This window comes from Crinia signifera, chromosome 3 (genome assembly GCF_055691185.1).
Source record: "Crinia signifera chromosome 3, ASM5569118v1, whole genome shotgun sequence".
NCBI classification, from domain to species: domain Eukaryota; kingdom Metazoa; phylum Chordata; class Amphibia; order Anura; family Myobatrachidae; genus Crinia; species Crinia signifera.
In genome coordinates this window covers 204,907,096-204,922,886 of record NC_139219.1, presented here as the reverse complement: position 1 = coordinate 204,922,886, position 15,791 = coordinate 204,907,096, and the positions used below count along the sequence as shown (strand labels likewise).

At 41.7% G+C, this 15,791-nt stretch overlaps 1 protein-coding gene across 18 annotated transcripts in view; it reads right to left on the bottom strand.

Annotated features, from left to right (window-relative positions):
• DST (dystonin) overlaps positions 1-15,791 on the bottom strand; it is a 522,642-nt gene that overhangs the window by 357,721 nt on the left and 149,130 nt on the right. For all 18 annotated transcript variants that reach the window (XM_083177288.1, XM_083177291.1, XM_083177290.1 and 15 more), the window contains one exon: positions 10,298-10,387. In XM_083177288.1, coding sequence (XP_083033414.1) covers positions 10,298-10,387 — 90 coding nt within the window. The remainder of the gene's footprint in view (positions 1-10,297; positions 10,388-15,791) is intronic.

Here is a 15,791-nt window from a genome sequence, read left to right as displayed (position 1 = left end):
AGGGAACACTGCTCAAGGACCACTTTGCAAATGGCCACAAACTAGGGTGGCTAAAAAGGATGGGGTATGACATTAAGCACTCACCGCATGGCTGGATTACTAATAGATCACACTGGATTGTCTATAGGTGTGGCCAGAAGATTACTATACATACAAGTCAATAGGATTTATTTCCAAATGCATTTACGAACATGTCCAATTATAATCAGGTTATTATTGATTTGTAGTAAAATGGTCTATCAACCCCAGTGATTTAACAGTGTGTAGACAGCTAGATGCTTAGCTGACTACGCACTACACTAGGCAGTACGGATGGTGTAATGGTTAGCATTACTGCTTCACAGCACTGAGCGCATGGGTTCAATTCCCACCATGGCCCTAACTGTGCAGAGTTTGTATATTGCGTGGGTTTCCTCCCACAATCCAAAAATATACTGCTAGGCTAATTGGTTCCCAACAAATTAACCCTAGAATGTCTGTGTGTGTGTGTGTGTGTGTGTGTGTGTGTGTACATGTGATAGGGAATATAGATTGTAAGCTCCACTGGGGCAGGGACTGATTTGAATGTTCAACTGTACTCTGTAAAGCGCTGCGTAATATGTATGCACTATATAAGAAACTGTAATAAATAATACTTACTGACAAAGTTAGGACTGTTTACTGTATTAAAACTATCTTATCTAGCATTTAACATTACTTTTGATGAAAACAAATAGTAATAGTAAATACTGAAAGATCGGGTATTGAGGTTAATGTTATGTATATACAAGAATGTATTAATTAAATTAAATATTTAACATATATGCTATCACAGTGCTTTATTAGGCTAAGTTATGTACCATATTCCATTACCCCCAGGAATTTTATTTTTACCCCATTTGGGGTAATTTACCCCGGTTCCCTGACCACTGGTCTAGACTGACTTTTATTAGCGAACGGGTGAAAAATCATTAGTTGGTAATTTTTCACACGTGCGGCCAAATGTGAGGGGATGTGTTAGTGCATATATGCAGCTTAGCGGACAGGTCTGAATCAGGCCTCTAATGCACTGTTAATTTTCTATATCAAATAAGATGTTAATTCTGTAGCGTCATTTATCTTGCTTCTCTTTGATGTTTAAAAAAAAATAGTATATATGAGTTTTTACTTGTAACTAAAGTTTTTACAAAAGCATATTACAAATATCAGTGTGTATGTAACCTATGGTGTTCAGTTAAAATAATAATCATTATAACAATGAAAAATGTAAATAATCATAATACTAACAATAATTGTATATTGTGTCATAAATAAAATTACATTTTAATAAAAGCACATTATTTCTCCAGGAATAAAGATTTTCATGCAGTGACTAGCCACCGGGTGGCAGTATTACAGCAGGTAAAACACACACACACACACACACTTTGCAGCATTAGCAAAACAAAATGTGCAAAGACATTGGCCTGCCTGATCTGTGACAGTGACACAGATTTGGTGACACCCACACACAGAAGCAGTGTAATACAACCTTTTGTCCCAAACTCTCTCTCTAGAAAAAATAGGTAACGTGAGAAGGTTACACTGGTTTTTCTACTAACGCTCAACACAATTTGGACTAACACTTGAGAAAAATCAACATGCCAATCGGTGCTATGGGGTCTTATACAGTCAGAGAGAGAGAAGAAAAGGTTGAAAGCAAAAAAAGTATACAGAAAATGGACAGCACAGTGAGAAAATATACTATATGACAGCAAATGAATTGATTTGTTGCTGAAAACAGATATTTGCTTTCCAGGAAAAAGAATGTCAAAGCGTATGTTTACTGCTACTGCACATTGCTATTATTGTATATTGTATTCAGGTGATAATTATATATGTGATGCTATACTGTATGCATGTATTAACTACACTTTATTCAACTGTATCAATTATATTCTCTCAGCCAGTGCTCATAGCTACAGCGCCTTTTTCATAATGTTCTATGGAAATATGTTTTCTTCATAACACAGCATTAGGATCATAGAGAAACAGTCCTAACCATAAAAACACAGAGAATAAGCAAAGGCTATAAAAATGCAAGATTTACTAAACTTTGGTTTTGCTACAACAATATGCACTAGAATGAAAAAATTGCAAACGCAAGATAAGAAGAGAATATGGTACTCTTTACCTAGCACGGCGCCCATCGCGACCATCGCGACCATCGCATGCACTAAAAAACGGGTGCGATGCGATGGCCGCGATGCCCGCGATTTTCCCATAGGGATCAATGTTAAAAGTCAGATTGGTCGCGATTTTAGCGTTAATTGGCTCAATGCCCGCGATTTTTACATAGGAATCAATGTTAAATGGGCCACAGAGCCCTAATAGTCCCCCTGAAGTGTGAAATGGCCCCCACAATTTTTAACGCCACCCCACAATCAACGTGAACCCGAAGCGTGGCGAGCGCAGCGAGCCCGCGAGGGGCGGCGGTACGCGTCCTCCGACCTTTTCATACCCCCACTATCCACGTCGGCGTGGAGTTGAGAATAGAATAGTGTGGCGAGCGCAGCGAGCCACCGAGCCCGAAGCGTGGCGAGCGCAGCGAGCCCCGCGAGGGGACGCGGATACCTTCACAGGTAAACGCGTCCCCTCGCGGGCTTCACAGGTGTCCGCGTCGCCACGGACACCTGTGAAGCCCGTGAGGGGACGCGTATAACTGTGAAGGTATCCGCGTCCCCTCGCGGGGCTCGCTGCGCTCGCCACACTATTCTATTCTCAACTCCACGCCGACGTGGATAGTGGGGGTATGAAAAGGTCGGAGGACGCGTACCGCCGCCCCTCGCGGGCTCGCTGCGCTCGCCACGCTTCGGGTTCACGTTGATCGTGGGGTGGCGTTAAAAATTGTGGGGGCCATTTCACACTTCAGGGGGACTATTACGGCTCTGTGGCCCATTTAACATTGATTCCTATGTAAAAATCGCGGGTATTGAGCCAATTAACGCTAAAATCGCGACCAATCTGACTTTTAACATTGATCCCTATGGGAAAATCGCGGGCATCGCGTCGCACCCGTTTTTGATTTACCCGCGATGCCCGCGATTTTTTACCCCCGACGCCCGCGATTGTAATCGCGGGCGCCGTGCTAGGTAAAGAGTACCGAGAATATGATAATCTACTAAAACACTAAGGAATATATTAACTAAAGGGCAACTTTAGTCTGTAGGATACAGTATAAAGCCACAGTAATTATTATACTATTACAAGGAGACAAGTAACAAATAGCACTACAACTCTCAACACAGCCGATAATGCTGTTTTTTTTGTTGAAGGGGGGGGGGTGCTATGACCTGCACCTATTAGTAAGGAAATATAAGCTGTCTGAAGAAATGTAAAAAGACAGGCGTTTAGTATGAGGGCAGGGAGCTCATGGGGGCGCAATAACAGTGACAATCATAATTAATGTCAAACTAGGCCTGTTTCGCATTCAATTTTAATAATGATTTAAATGCTGTGGTCAAAACTACTGACAATCAGCAGCTTTATACACACTTTAGTAAAAACACCCCCAGTGTTTAGTAGATTATAATATTCCATTTAAATTTTTTTAAGATACTTCAGCACATTTTCTTTAACGGTAGTGCAGATTTTTATATTAAAACTGAATTAATTAAAAATGAAGCTACCAAAACATAATGGTAATCACTAGGATTATGTGTGCATATTTGGCTTGCTTATAGTGGATGCTAAATTTGCAAGAAAATAAAAACCATATCTGCAAGTACCCGGCCATTAAATAAATGGGATCCAGGGCAAGGTAACAGTGGGGATAATGGGACAGCAGTTCCACGCCTACACACAAAAATAGGCATGGTGATGACTAGCCGCCCAGCCAGCCACACTATCAGCAAAATCATATTTCTATTTTCCTCCCAATTTTATTAAATTTTACATATTTACTAGACATTGGGGACATGTAGGAGGTGCAAGAGGTGTCCATGCCCAGATAGCACTGGCCACACCCAAACTGTACTGGCCACACCCAAACTGTACTGGCCACACCCACACAGTACTGGTCACAGCTCTTTCACAAAGAAAAGTCCTTGATCATTTTCAACTCCAGGCTGATGTAACCACTGATTTGGCCTTGGGGAGATCTCCTTGTGGGTTTTCCCACTTAAAATCAGTGTCGTACATGTCTTGGATCAGAAAGATACATTTTTGTTAGAACTTTAAAAATGAGTTTGGCTTGTAATCATTCCCACAGATATTCCACTGTTTGATGAGACCAACAACTGCTGTTTGTACTGTATATACAGCATGAGTGGAAGCTAATTGGTTGCTACCACTGACCCCATATTTGAGACATACTCTACAGTATTCCTTCAAGTGCTCCCTCAAAACCCACTTCTTCTGACTAGCCTATCCCTCCTCCTAACCTCTTTCGCTCCTCCTATCCTGCCTACCCTACCCCTCCATTTGTTCTCATCCATTCCTACTTATCCTATTGTTTTTCGTTCATCCACCCACCTCCTTTTAGTCTGTTAACTCTTATGAGTAGGGCCCTCCTTCATCACGTACTCACCCTACCTCTTTTCCTCACCAGTGCTCCTGCCCGGTTCTTCCCTTCCTCTACTTCATCTTCAGTCTCCTCGACAATTTCCACACCTACTTCAGAACTGATACTAATTTTAGTTCTACCAGCTATACCCCTATTTATGCTGTATTTTCTCATCACACCCTGTACGTTACCTTGTAATTTGTTTTCGGTTAGCTATGTATGGCGCTGCGGACACTTTGTGGCGCCTTATAAATAAACAAACTACTACTACTACTACTACAGTAGTTGTCACTTTTGTTACTGTTCTCTTACATCTTCAAGCTCTCTATAGACAGTAATAAATGAATGTGTGGAATAGGAGTTATGATAAATATAATTTGTATAGAAAATGACTCTTTAATAAAAGACATGGCGGTTCATTAAGTTTACCAAACATGAAAATGAATGTTGATAATGTAAGCAACAGACTAATCATGTGGCATTGTGACTGAGCTATGCAGATATAAATCTCATCTACGTATGTAGCTTATGATTTAAAAGTGGGTCTAGGCTTAGTAATGAAAGAAATTGGGGTACTTGTTTCCTAGCACGGCCACAAATCTTATGGATCGTGTACCTTTAGTTAAGGTACACGATCCATACGATGGACCCGATTTCCTTTGAAATCAGGTCCATTTGGCCGGCTAGGACAAAATATCGGGGGCATCGCGTCGGTCGGGACCGTTAACAATGGTCCCGACGCGACCGACGCGATGCCCGCGATTTCCCCATAGGCTTCAATGTTAAAAAATATTTTAACATTGAAATCGTGTCGGGAAAGGTAAAATATCGGGGGCATCGCGTCGGTCGGGACCATTAACATAGGTCCCGACGCGATGCCCCCGATTTTTACATAGGCTTCAATGTTAAAAGATTTTTTAACATTGAAATCCTGAAAAAATTTGAAAAATGTAAAATGGGCCAATATGACCCATTTCACATTTTAGATGTCCCCGTCGTCACCCCACGATAGACGCCAACCCGAAGCGTGGCGAGCGCAGCGAGCCCGCGAGGGGCGGCGGTGCGCGTCCTCCGACCTTTTCCTTCCCCTACTATCCACGTCGGCGTGGAGTTGAGAATAGAATAGTGTGGCGAGCGCAGCGAGCCACCGAGCCCGAAGCGTGGCGAGCCCCGCGAGGGGACGCGGATACCTTCACAGTTATACACGTCCCCTCGCGGGCTTCACAGGTGTCCGTGGCGACGCGGACACCTGTGAAGTCCGCGAAGGGACGCGTTTACCTGTGAAGGTATCCGCGTCCGCTCGCCACGCTTCGGGCTCGGTGGCTCGCTGCGCTCGCCACACTATTCTATTCTCAACTCCACGCCGACGTGGATAGTAGGGGAATGAAAAGGTCGGAGGACGCGCACCGCCGCCCCTCGCGGGCTCGCTGCGCTCGCCACGCTTCGGGTTGGCGTCTAACGTGGGGTGGGGTGTACGCCGTGACATTTGGGGGGGTTGGGAATATTTTACATTGAATCCAATGTAAAATCGGGTCCCAGGGACCCGATTTACATTTCATTAAAAAAAAAAAATCGGGTCCAAAATCGGTCGGTCGCGTCGATCGCATCGCATGCGATGCGATCGACCCGATTTTTCCGACACGACCACCCCGATGTAAATCGGTGTGGCCGTGCTAGGAAACAAGTACCGAAATTGGTATGGAATGGTGTTTAGTATTCTCACCAACACTACAAAAAAACATACTTTATAAGTGGGGGTCACACCAAGCTAGCTACCAAACACTGTTAGTGCTTAACTTGTAGTTAAAATAGAAGTTATAGTATTTCTAAATCATTATTGCCAATCACAGCAAACCTAAACAGATATTAGTATTGTTATGGGGGCCACACCTACCCCCTTATCATCATCCTCCATATCCTCATGCTGATCAAACTCGCATGCTTCTGAGGAACTCACCAAGCGCAAGGTCTTCAAAAAATCTCGCTCCCTTGGCTAATGAACACAACAGACAGAAAAAGAAGGCACAACAGAGACACAAGACAGACCACAAATGAAGAGAAGAGCATGAAAAGAATATAATGAAGGGGAGGCATAAAAGGCAAAGGAAATAATGATCACAACACAAAACATTAATGAAACCGAGGATCACCAACAGAGTTTAGATTTAACAATGCCAGAGGGTACATCACCATACACATTTATCAAATAAGTAGGTTTGGGGAAAAGGAGCCTACTGTGAAAGTTGAAACGACGACACGAAATCTAGCAATAGATTTTATTTATATTGATACATATCTGACAGATTATTCATCTTTCACTGATACATAAGTATACTCATTTGTATAGAAGGTAAGTTTGCTATACATAATAAAGGTCATTTACAAACCACAAAAGTGTAAAATCAGGGAGATTATGGTACCTAACTGTACCCCACTTAAAGGGAGTACCATGAGGGGAACAGTACATTGCACCCAAAGGTGTAGCATTAGCCCCTGCACACCACGCAGCGCATTGGAGGCACTGAGCATCTTGTGGGTACTGGGGGTTTGCGGGGGCTATTGCTACCAATGATACCTACTCAGTGGGGAACTCTTGCAAATTATGCCAAAAAAATGTAAAATGTAACATTTAATTAATTTTAATAACACAAATGGTTTTTTTAAATTAATTAAATGTTACATTTTAAAAATGAAAATTTACAAGAGTGCACCACATAAAAGAGAGAGTACCTTTTACTTCTTTGCTGTCTACATTCTTAATCGGGCCAGATGTGACTGATCCCAGCAGAGGTGGCTGGGGGGAGGAGGGAAACCTTAACAACGTGCAGGTACCGGGGGGGGGGGGGGGGGGTCTGAATGCTTTTCTGGTATAAGGGCACATTTTTGTAGGCATGCCACTAATTGCACCCACTGGTAGGATCTGGGCAGATCACTGATCTTCCATTGACCTTCTTAACTATATGCAAGTTATGACTCAAGCATGTAAGTTTGGAAGTGGAATACATAGACTGGCCGGAGCAGTCGCTTAATGACAACAATTACAAAGGTAATGAACCAATCGAGTTTTGGTTATCATGAGAAATATTGGTCATTTTCAGACAAAAGATCATATGCTATTAGTCAAATGCCCTACATTTGCAATAATACAGCATGTGTGGCCACAAAACTGTACACGGACAAATAGTCACTTTGCTTTGGCATTGATGTACCAATAATGACAGTGAGTTGTCATGTTTTCAGCAAAAACTATCATATGGGGTCAAGGGAAGCTCAGGTAGCAAAAGCATACTTTTAAATCCCCCATACAGTACATCTGTGGGCGCGATCCCTAAACACTGATGTTCCGCTGACCGGATGTGCGATGAACGCTAGTCCATTGGGAGATTGGGGAGAAAAAGCACGTTAAAAATGCTTGATTCCACGATCCCCCAAAGAGCATATCAAGGGATCATGGGATTGCCCCAATACATTGCAGATGCATTAATATAGCCAGTACACAGAGCGCAAGCAACTTTATTTAACACTCCAAAACTAATAGTGTGTACACACGGTCAGATTTCCTTTCCGATGTTGACGATATAGTCAACATCGGATCGGCATCGGATCGGAATTGGATGCAGATCGCAAGGGTTTTAACTCTTGCGATCCCGATGCGCGTTCACGTATCGGAAGCCAGAAAGTCTTGGCTGCCTTGACTATATAGTGCAGATCTGCACTATATAGTCAAGATTGGATGCAAATTGGATGTGCCTTGCGATCCGATCCCGATCCGATCGTGGATCACATCTTAAGGCACATCTGACCGCGTGTACACACCATTAGACTGTTTGATGAAAATAGCAAGGGCCATTTGCCTTTCATATAAGAATAAATCCCATATAGCTAAATTTTGGAGTGACAAAATGGGAGAAGCTTCATCCAAGTGTAGGCATTTTGTGAAAGATCAGAGGACCTACAGAAGTGTCCTCATACATAATTTTTGCAGTCACAGCCCCTCTTGGTGTTCCAGCTCATGCTAGACACTGCATTTTTGTGTCTTTTTTGCAGTCACTGGGTAGACAATGTCTAGGTCAACAGTCACTAGGTTGACCACTAATGGTTGACAGTGTCTAGGTCAACAACTTGAAATGGCCAACATACCCAAGGTTGACATTTACAAAGGTTGACACAAGCTTATGGTCGACATAGACATGGTCAACATGGATAAGGTCCACATGAGTTTTTCATTTTTTTTTTTAAATAGGTAGTTTTTCATAGGTAACTATCCAAGTGGGCATAGAATGGGAATATAATATTGTGCCCAAAGCATGGCAAGGGCAACAAGCCATGCAAGGGACATTGTCGACCATTAGTGGTCAACCTAGTGACTGTCGACATAGACATTGTCTACCATTTATACTGTAACGTAATAAGAACAATTGAAGCCATAAATTTTGCTAAATCATGCAGGTTTTTTGCAGAAAAAATCTAAACATATAAAGACATGAAGGTGGTGGGAATAATGTACCCGCAGGTTGGATATTAAAGGGACATCTCTCTTTCCAATACACACATTTTGTAATCTATAACCTTGCAGAGCCAGGAGCAGATTAATTGTCAGGGAAAATGGAGTGTATCCTTAAGAAGGAAAGGGCAACGGCCAATCTAATGAACCATTGCCAGTACTCACTTTTTTGAGGTTCGTAAATGACCATGAATGCTAAATGATCAGAGAAAAGACCTCCTTCACAGAGATTTGTATTATGTGCTGAGTGACGATTATCATTCCTGTTCTGCCAGTAACTGATGCATGCTTTGGTTAATTAAAGCATTAAAGGCCTTTTTTTTTTAACAAAAATGTAATTGCTATAAAAGGATATTTTTACATGTGGATGTTTAAAGCATCAAGTAAATTGTGATTCTTGGTTTAAAATAAAGAATTAGATGCTTTTTTGGACTTTTATATTCTCTAGGAGTGTTACATGTAATTTTCTGACCTGATAAAGTTGTACTAAACTCCTACATCTCTTCATCCAATTCCTCAGCCCGATGCCTCGGAATGGGATGAACAGGGCCCAAATTGCACTAGTGGGTGGGCCCTAGTGGATTGTAAAACTAGTGCCCTGAATGTTCTTCTCTATGTTCTACTTCTTTGTTACATTTTTATCTGTATAAATTAAATTATATTATCAACCATCAGCAAATTCCCATGACATATATACACCTATTTTCCGGATTATATTAGGTGATGGTTATCTACCATATCTGCTTATGGAAACCCCAGAAGAGTCATTATTTAATTTCTTATGAATAGTCTGGGAAATGGAGACTAATCCAATTAACGGCAAGGTTTACCCCGCTGCTAATTAGATGTGCTATTCGATTCAACTACTGGGGGATTAATCCGTGCATTAAGCCATAGAGGTGGACTTTTGCAGCTGGAAAGAAATGTCTGCAATAAAGTGCACTCTGGGCTTTGAAGGCACAGGAAACCCACTGATTCTGCATTTGACAAGAAATCAAAGGATTGGCGTGCATTGACCTTTGGATTACCATGCAGGTAATAGGCTTTTTAATTGACTAGCTCCAGGATTGAAACCTGGAGTTATTCCCCATGCGGCAAACCCAGCTCTCAATTGGATTCCTCATTTAAATGTGAATAATGTTCTACGTAAATTAGTAGCATATGTAATTAAAAAGTATGCACAAATAATGCTATTTTTATTTTTGCAATAACAATGTGACTGAGCACCGTGCATTTTCATAGTATAAAAATGATGACAAAAAAAGACTTACCAGGGTATCTCCAGAAAGGACTTCTAAGAGGGAGATTAAGTTATGTCCATCTCGCAGATCCTCATATAGGTCACCCACATGTTTCCGTACCTGCAGGAAGATAGGACAACATTTTATGAGTATTATAAAAGCTGTGCTGATCATCTTCTTGAGTGTTTCCATTCTGTCCAAACCGTAAACAGAACTGTGCAAGCCACTACACCGTCTATATAAAGCACAGCGGCTTCTTATGAACTAATATGGCAGATTTAGTAACTCTTCCAAAACGGAAAAAGGAGATGGAGGAGGCTATCTTTTTTCAACAGACTAATGTTGACAAACTACAGTATATGTGGATGGAATCATGCCGATATCTTTGCAATTTCAGTTACAGCATTTTAGCCATAGTGGCATTATGGGGTATATTCAATTGATGTCAAAATTGCAGTCTTGCCAAAAAGAGGTCAGTTTTCGACATTAATGGATCGGACGGTGTTCCAACCTATTCAGTGCTAGCTGATTTTTTTTCAGCAGATCGGAATTTCCGGCCGATGAAAACCAGGTGGATTGGTGGAATAGCCACAAATCCACCTGCTTTTGATGAAAACACAGCCAAAACTGAAAGGTTTGGACCATGTTTCCGTCAATCTCAATCCAACGTGAAAAGATGTTGGATAGAGGCAGGGAGGACGGTGCCGGGTGAGCATCAGCAGCTTACATGGCGCCGTCCTCTTGTCCGCTGCCTTCCCGTACCCTCTTGCCACCTCCTGTACCCTCACACCGCCTCCCGTACCCACCCGCTGTGCTCACCTGTCCCGCTGCCAGGTGGGGTGAGAGCAGCTCACCCAGCTCCCACCGCCTCCCGGGCGATCCTGTTGCCTCCCACCGCTGGGCTCACCCGGTCCCCACGCTGGTCGGGTGAGCATCAATCAGCGGCCAAATCCGACATCCGGATTTGGATGCTGCATTGAATAATGGATGCTGGATCCATTCCGTCAAAAGAATTTCGGAATGATCTGACATCCATTTAATATACACCCCTATAACTTTAAAAATGATATGCCAGGATAATGTTTAGTGATATATCTTATCATTAAACATTGTCCTGACATATCACATTTACATTTATAGGGGTATATTTAATGGATGTCGGATCAAGTGCAGAAAAGGTTAAAATACTTAAAATACCAATAAAAAATAGTGACAGTATGATTACATGAGCATTCTTTTGTCCGCATATTGTCTATTGACAACATATATATATATATGTATTTTCTAGACTGTACTAGATAAATGGAATCTGATACTAACACTTTTATAAATGTTTGTAAGTCTACCCTCCTCAACCCCATCATCCTTCTCCTAGAAAACTATTATGCCCTTTTCAGTTGCTAAAAAGAATCCTAAATCAGTACTGGGGACATTTATGCTCTTACATCGTTCAGAAATATGTATTGTCAGAAGGTTTTATGCTTTTGTTTTCTGAGAGAAAGCATAACATTTCCAAAACAGCAAGTACTGTTACAGAAAAGGATGTTGAACTATAAGATTACTTTTACTGTTTTTTTATTTTTATTATCTGTTTTCTGTAAGAACGGACCTTGGAATAAAATACAATATGTAACATTTGCTACTTTCAGAGGGAAAAAACACAAAATAATGGGAGTAATTCAGATTCACTCACAAAGCACATTTGGGGTCTGATTCTGGTTGACTCGCTAAGCAGCGGTATTTCACTGCTTAGCGAGCCATGTAATGCCACCAGCTGGGCATCCGACACCCAGCGAATTTACCCGCCACACTGTGAATTTTGCATATACATCCATTTGCAGGGTCGTCAACCATCGAATGATGATTTCTACAGTGCTCTGAAATCTAAGTCGGTCTCTGCTGACTTAGACTTGCGGAGTCCTGGTCCAAGAACTGGGTGGGCGGCTGACGTCCTGTGACGTCAGCCACCCGTCCCTGGCAGGTTGCCGCCTGTGTTTGCATGAGGACACCCAGCGTTTTCCTAGGCACACTCAGCAACAGACCCACTGGGGGGAAAAATTAGGAGGCTGTGATGCGTGACGGGCAAGGTAGCTGAAAAGCAAGAATGTTTATGCTATGTGCTCATTCAGAAGTAGAGGCATCAGACAACAGGACCTGGATGATAAGCTGTCATTGGACAACTTGCACATGGTCAACATAGACAAAAGGGCCACAAAAGCAAAAGATTAGCATGGCAATGGTCGACACATGAAAAGGTCTACATGTTTAATTTTTTTGTTTTTAAGGGTTTTGTCGCGACACTTTTGTAGCATGCTTAGAAGCACTGAGGTGCGTTGAGGCACGCCATACAATATGCATGCAATACACATCTCAACCGCTGGGTGGGTAATGCTCCACTAATCCAGCAGTGGATTGATATACAGATGGAGCCACGCCAGACCTTGAGAATGAGACGCGCTTGCGTGTGAGACCCTTTGCGTATAATTCTCGGGAAAAGAGTGCTGCCGCTCCAGCTGTACAAGCGTTAACCAGCTGTATTTCTCAGGTTAGATTTTATACTTTTTGTAATGCTTACACTGACAGTACACCAGAGCTGTGCCCCTCTTATCTGGCACTTGCAAAACTTGCTCTTTTGTTATTTGTCTGGAAACAGAGAACCTATTTTTCATTTAAGTTTCCTTCCCCATTATACCGATCTGATGGAAAGCTATCACTGATGCACAGATGCACCTTTACACAGAGGAGGATTCAAAGGATGCTGTCCTGCAGGGTCGCCATCTTGGATGCTGCTGCCCTGCTGTTGTGCGCTCCTGCTCTCGGCTGTCTCTCTCTCTGTCGCTGCATGTGGACACGGAGAGTAGATATGCCTCGTGACCCTCCTTACTGCGTCTGGATTGAGACTTTCTGTGCACCAGCAGCTTTGACAGGAGCAGCCCTCCAAGGAGCCTTTTCCATCATCCTTCTCTGGCCGGAACCCTCAGCCACTTTGAAAACCCCTGCATTCACAGCTTCCATGCAGACAAGGCATGATGAGCTGTCTGCAAGCGTCTCTGCTTAGTTGCCTACAAGCTTTGGACCTCCTGTGGACTCTACTATACTGTCTTCCTGCTCTTTATTTGGATCCTTTCTCTATATTGGTGCCAAGTCTGGTGGCGTGCTAGCCGCTGCCATTCACCTGCTGATTTAATATTGAGTCATTGTGTGGAAACACCTTGGAAGCATGGCAAGCTTTATGCAAATAATCCTCTGCAGAAATTATTAATCTAATCAGAGGCTTCTTGACCTATTCAATGATGTGCCAAAAGACGTTGCCTCTCCTTGTTTGTATGGACAGGGTCATTTCGAGGTTGTGCAAAATCTCTATCTGACTCCTGAATGTATAAACCCTACAGCCTATACTTTTGAGCTTGAATATACCCTGGACCTTCCATTTTCTATGCCTGGCTGGATGCTGAATTCTTTTGGTACTGTTTTTTTGGATGACCTCTCGGGGCTTAAATCCTTTCAAAAACATCCAAAATCTCTATTATGGATGTGTCTATAACTACACTACTGGTCCACTATGTGTATCAGATGCTTTCCTGTTTCCTCCTGTGCTGACTGGGACGGCATTGCTTCTAAAATCTTTTTTAGTAATGCCGAATTTTGGCCAGACTAGAAAATGACATACCCTTCTGTCTAGATAATTTTGCTGTCATTTCTAGAATTCCTTTTCAATTTCAATTTTATATACTTTTTTTGTCGCTTTCTTTTTTTTCTGTGTGGCTGTGTTTCTTTATATCCTAAAGAAAAAGTTTGGTGGGAGGAGCCTGCACTAAGAATTGGAAATTGTTAATAAAGAGATAGAAGGATTGGGGAAAAAACTGACTATAATTGAAAATAAATATTCTTGTCTAACATCACCTACCAGCCTATGCACTGGGCTGTAGCTTTAGGAGATGTGATGGTCAGTGGTGCACCCCGAGTGTTAGTATGTTTAATTGAAAACAAAGGAAGAAAAAGAAACTTGGGTGGGGTGCACTCTTAATCCTTAATCCAGCTTCTCGAATAAGTTTTAAAGATTTTTTGGGATATTTTTTATGCCAAGTGAAAAATTTTTTATGTTATATACTTTTAAGTCCTAATATGCAAAGGATGACAAATGAATAAATATATTTATTTATATTAAACAAGCAATTTTTTTGAATAAATAGTGTAATTTAAAGAAAAAAATTTTTTTAGGTTTTTATTTTACAAATTATTCCTATAAGAACATTTTCATGAAAAACAATGATGTTATTGCCTCTATTTGCGAATTATCTATAGACAATTATGATGGGGCTGGTATAGGTAATTAGTGCAATAGAATCCCGTGTGTGTATCCCTACACAAAATATACATATGCACCAATTCCATGCAAGGCTGACCTTCATAAATCCTCAATGCCTTTACCACATTGGCATTATAGATTTTTTCTCAATTAAATTGAGATAAGGATTATAATCATCAGTCAGCAAATTAAATTCAAAGAACCAAATAAAGTATATACACTACACTATATTTACATATATACACATACATTGATCCCCTTCATGGTGGGCTGGCTTTTTCTGAGACTATAATTTAGTCAGTTTTCCTAGCAGCGTTATATACACAATTGTATCAAAGTTGAGTATCTATAGTTGTTTTACTATTTGTCCACCACAATGCTTTAGTTGCAGTATCACAATTTTGCAACAATATATTCACTCAAACATCAAGCACAAACAGTACTGCACATGTGTCATAGGTGATATCTCTTTCATGCAGGTTTTAAACACAGATGTCCCAATTATTGATGTTGCTGGGTCAAAACACAGCCAAAAACACCAATTCAGCTGAAAAGAATCTCTCAATGAGTTAATGAGGCACTGAAGTGGACAGAGCGTTATTATCCAAATGTAACAATTGCAAATAATCAATTATATACACATATGCCGGCCGCATCTGCCTCAGTGCAGAGCGGCATACACCTGTGAATCCTAAAGTGATTGCTGTATCCTGCAAAGGGTTTGAATATATATGAGAAATAAACATCCCCCGCTGTCACTATTATTGTATGCAGGGTTCACATGAAAATAGTCTGAGAAAAGCCTTAGGAGTGGATACTGAAGCAGAATAATACCGCAAAATCAATAGATACAATTGTGTCTAAACTGAACGCCAAATTACACCATATAAGGGGATAAGTCAAATGCACAGCTTTTAAATTTCAATGAATTAAAAGAGGAGACCAATCGCCCATAGCAGAAGCTGAGCCGGCACCAATGGCGCACAGCCGCTCTATAGGGAGAAGGTCTACGTTACCAGCCCCGGATCTCTTGGGCGCAGGATCAAGCAGGAGCGCTTGTCTCTTATTGAAGCTCTGACCTGGAAGCCGCTCCAGCGGTCACGTGTGCACACGTGACCACGTCCTTGTCTGTCTAGGGGGACGTACGTTTCGCAAAGCTTGATCACCCAGCAGCATACCTGAGCTGCCCGGCTGTGACTTTTATTTATTTTTTTA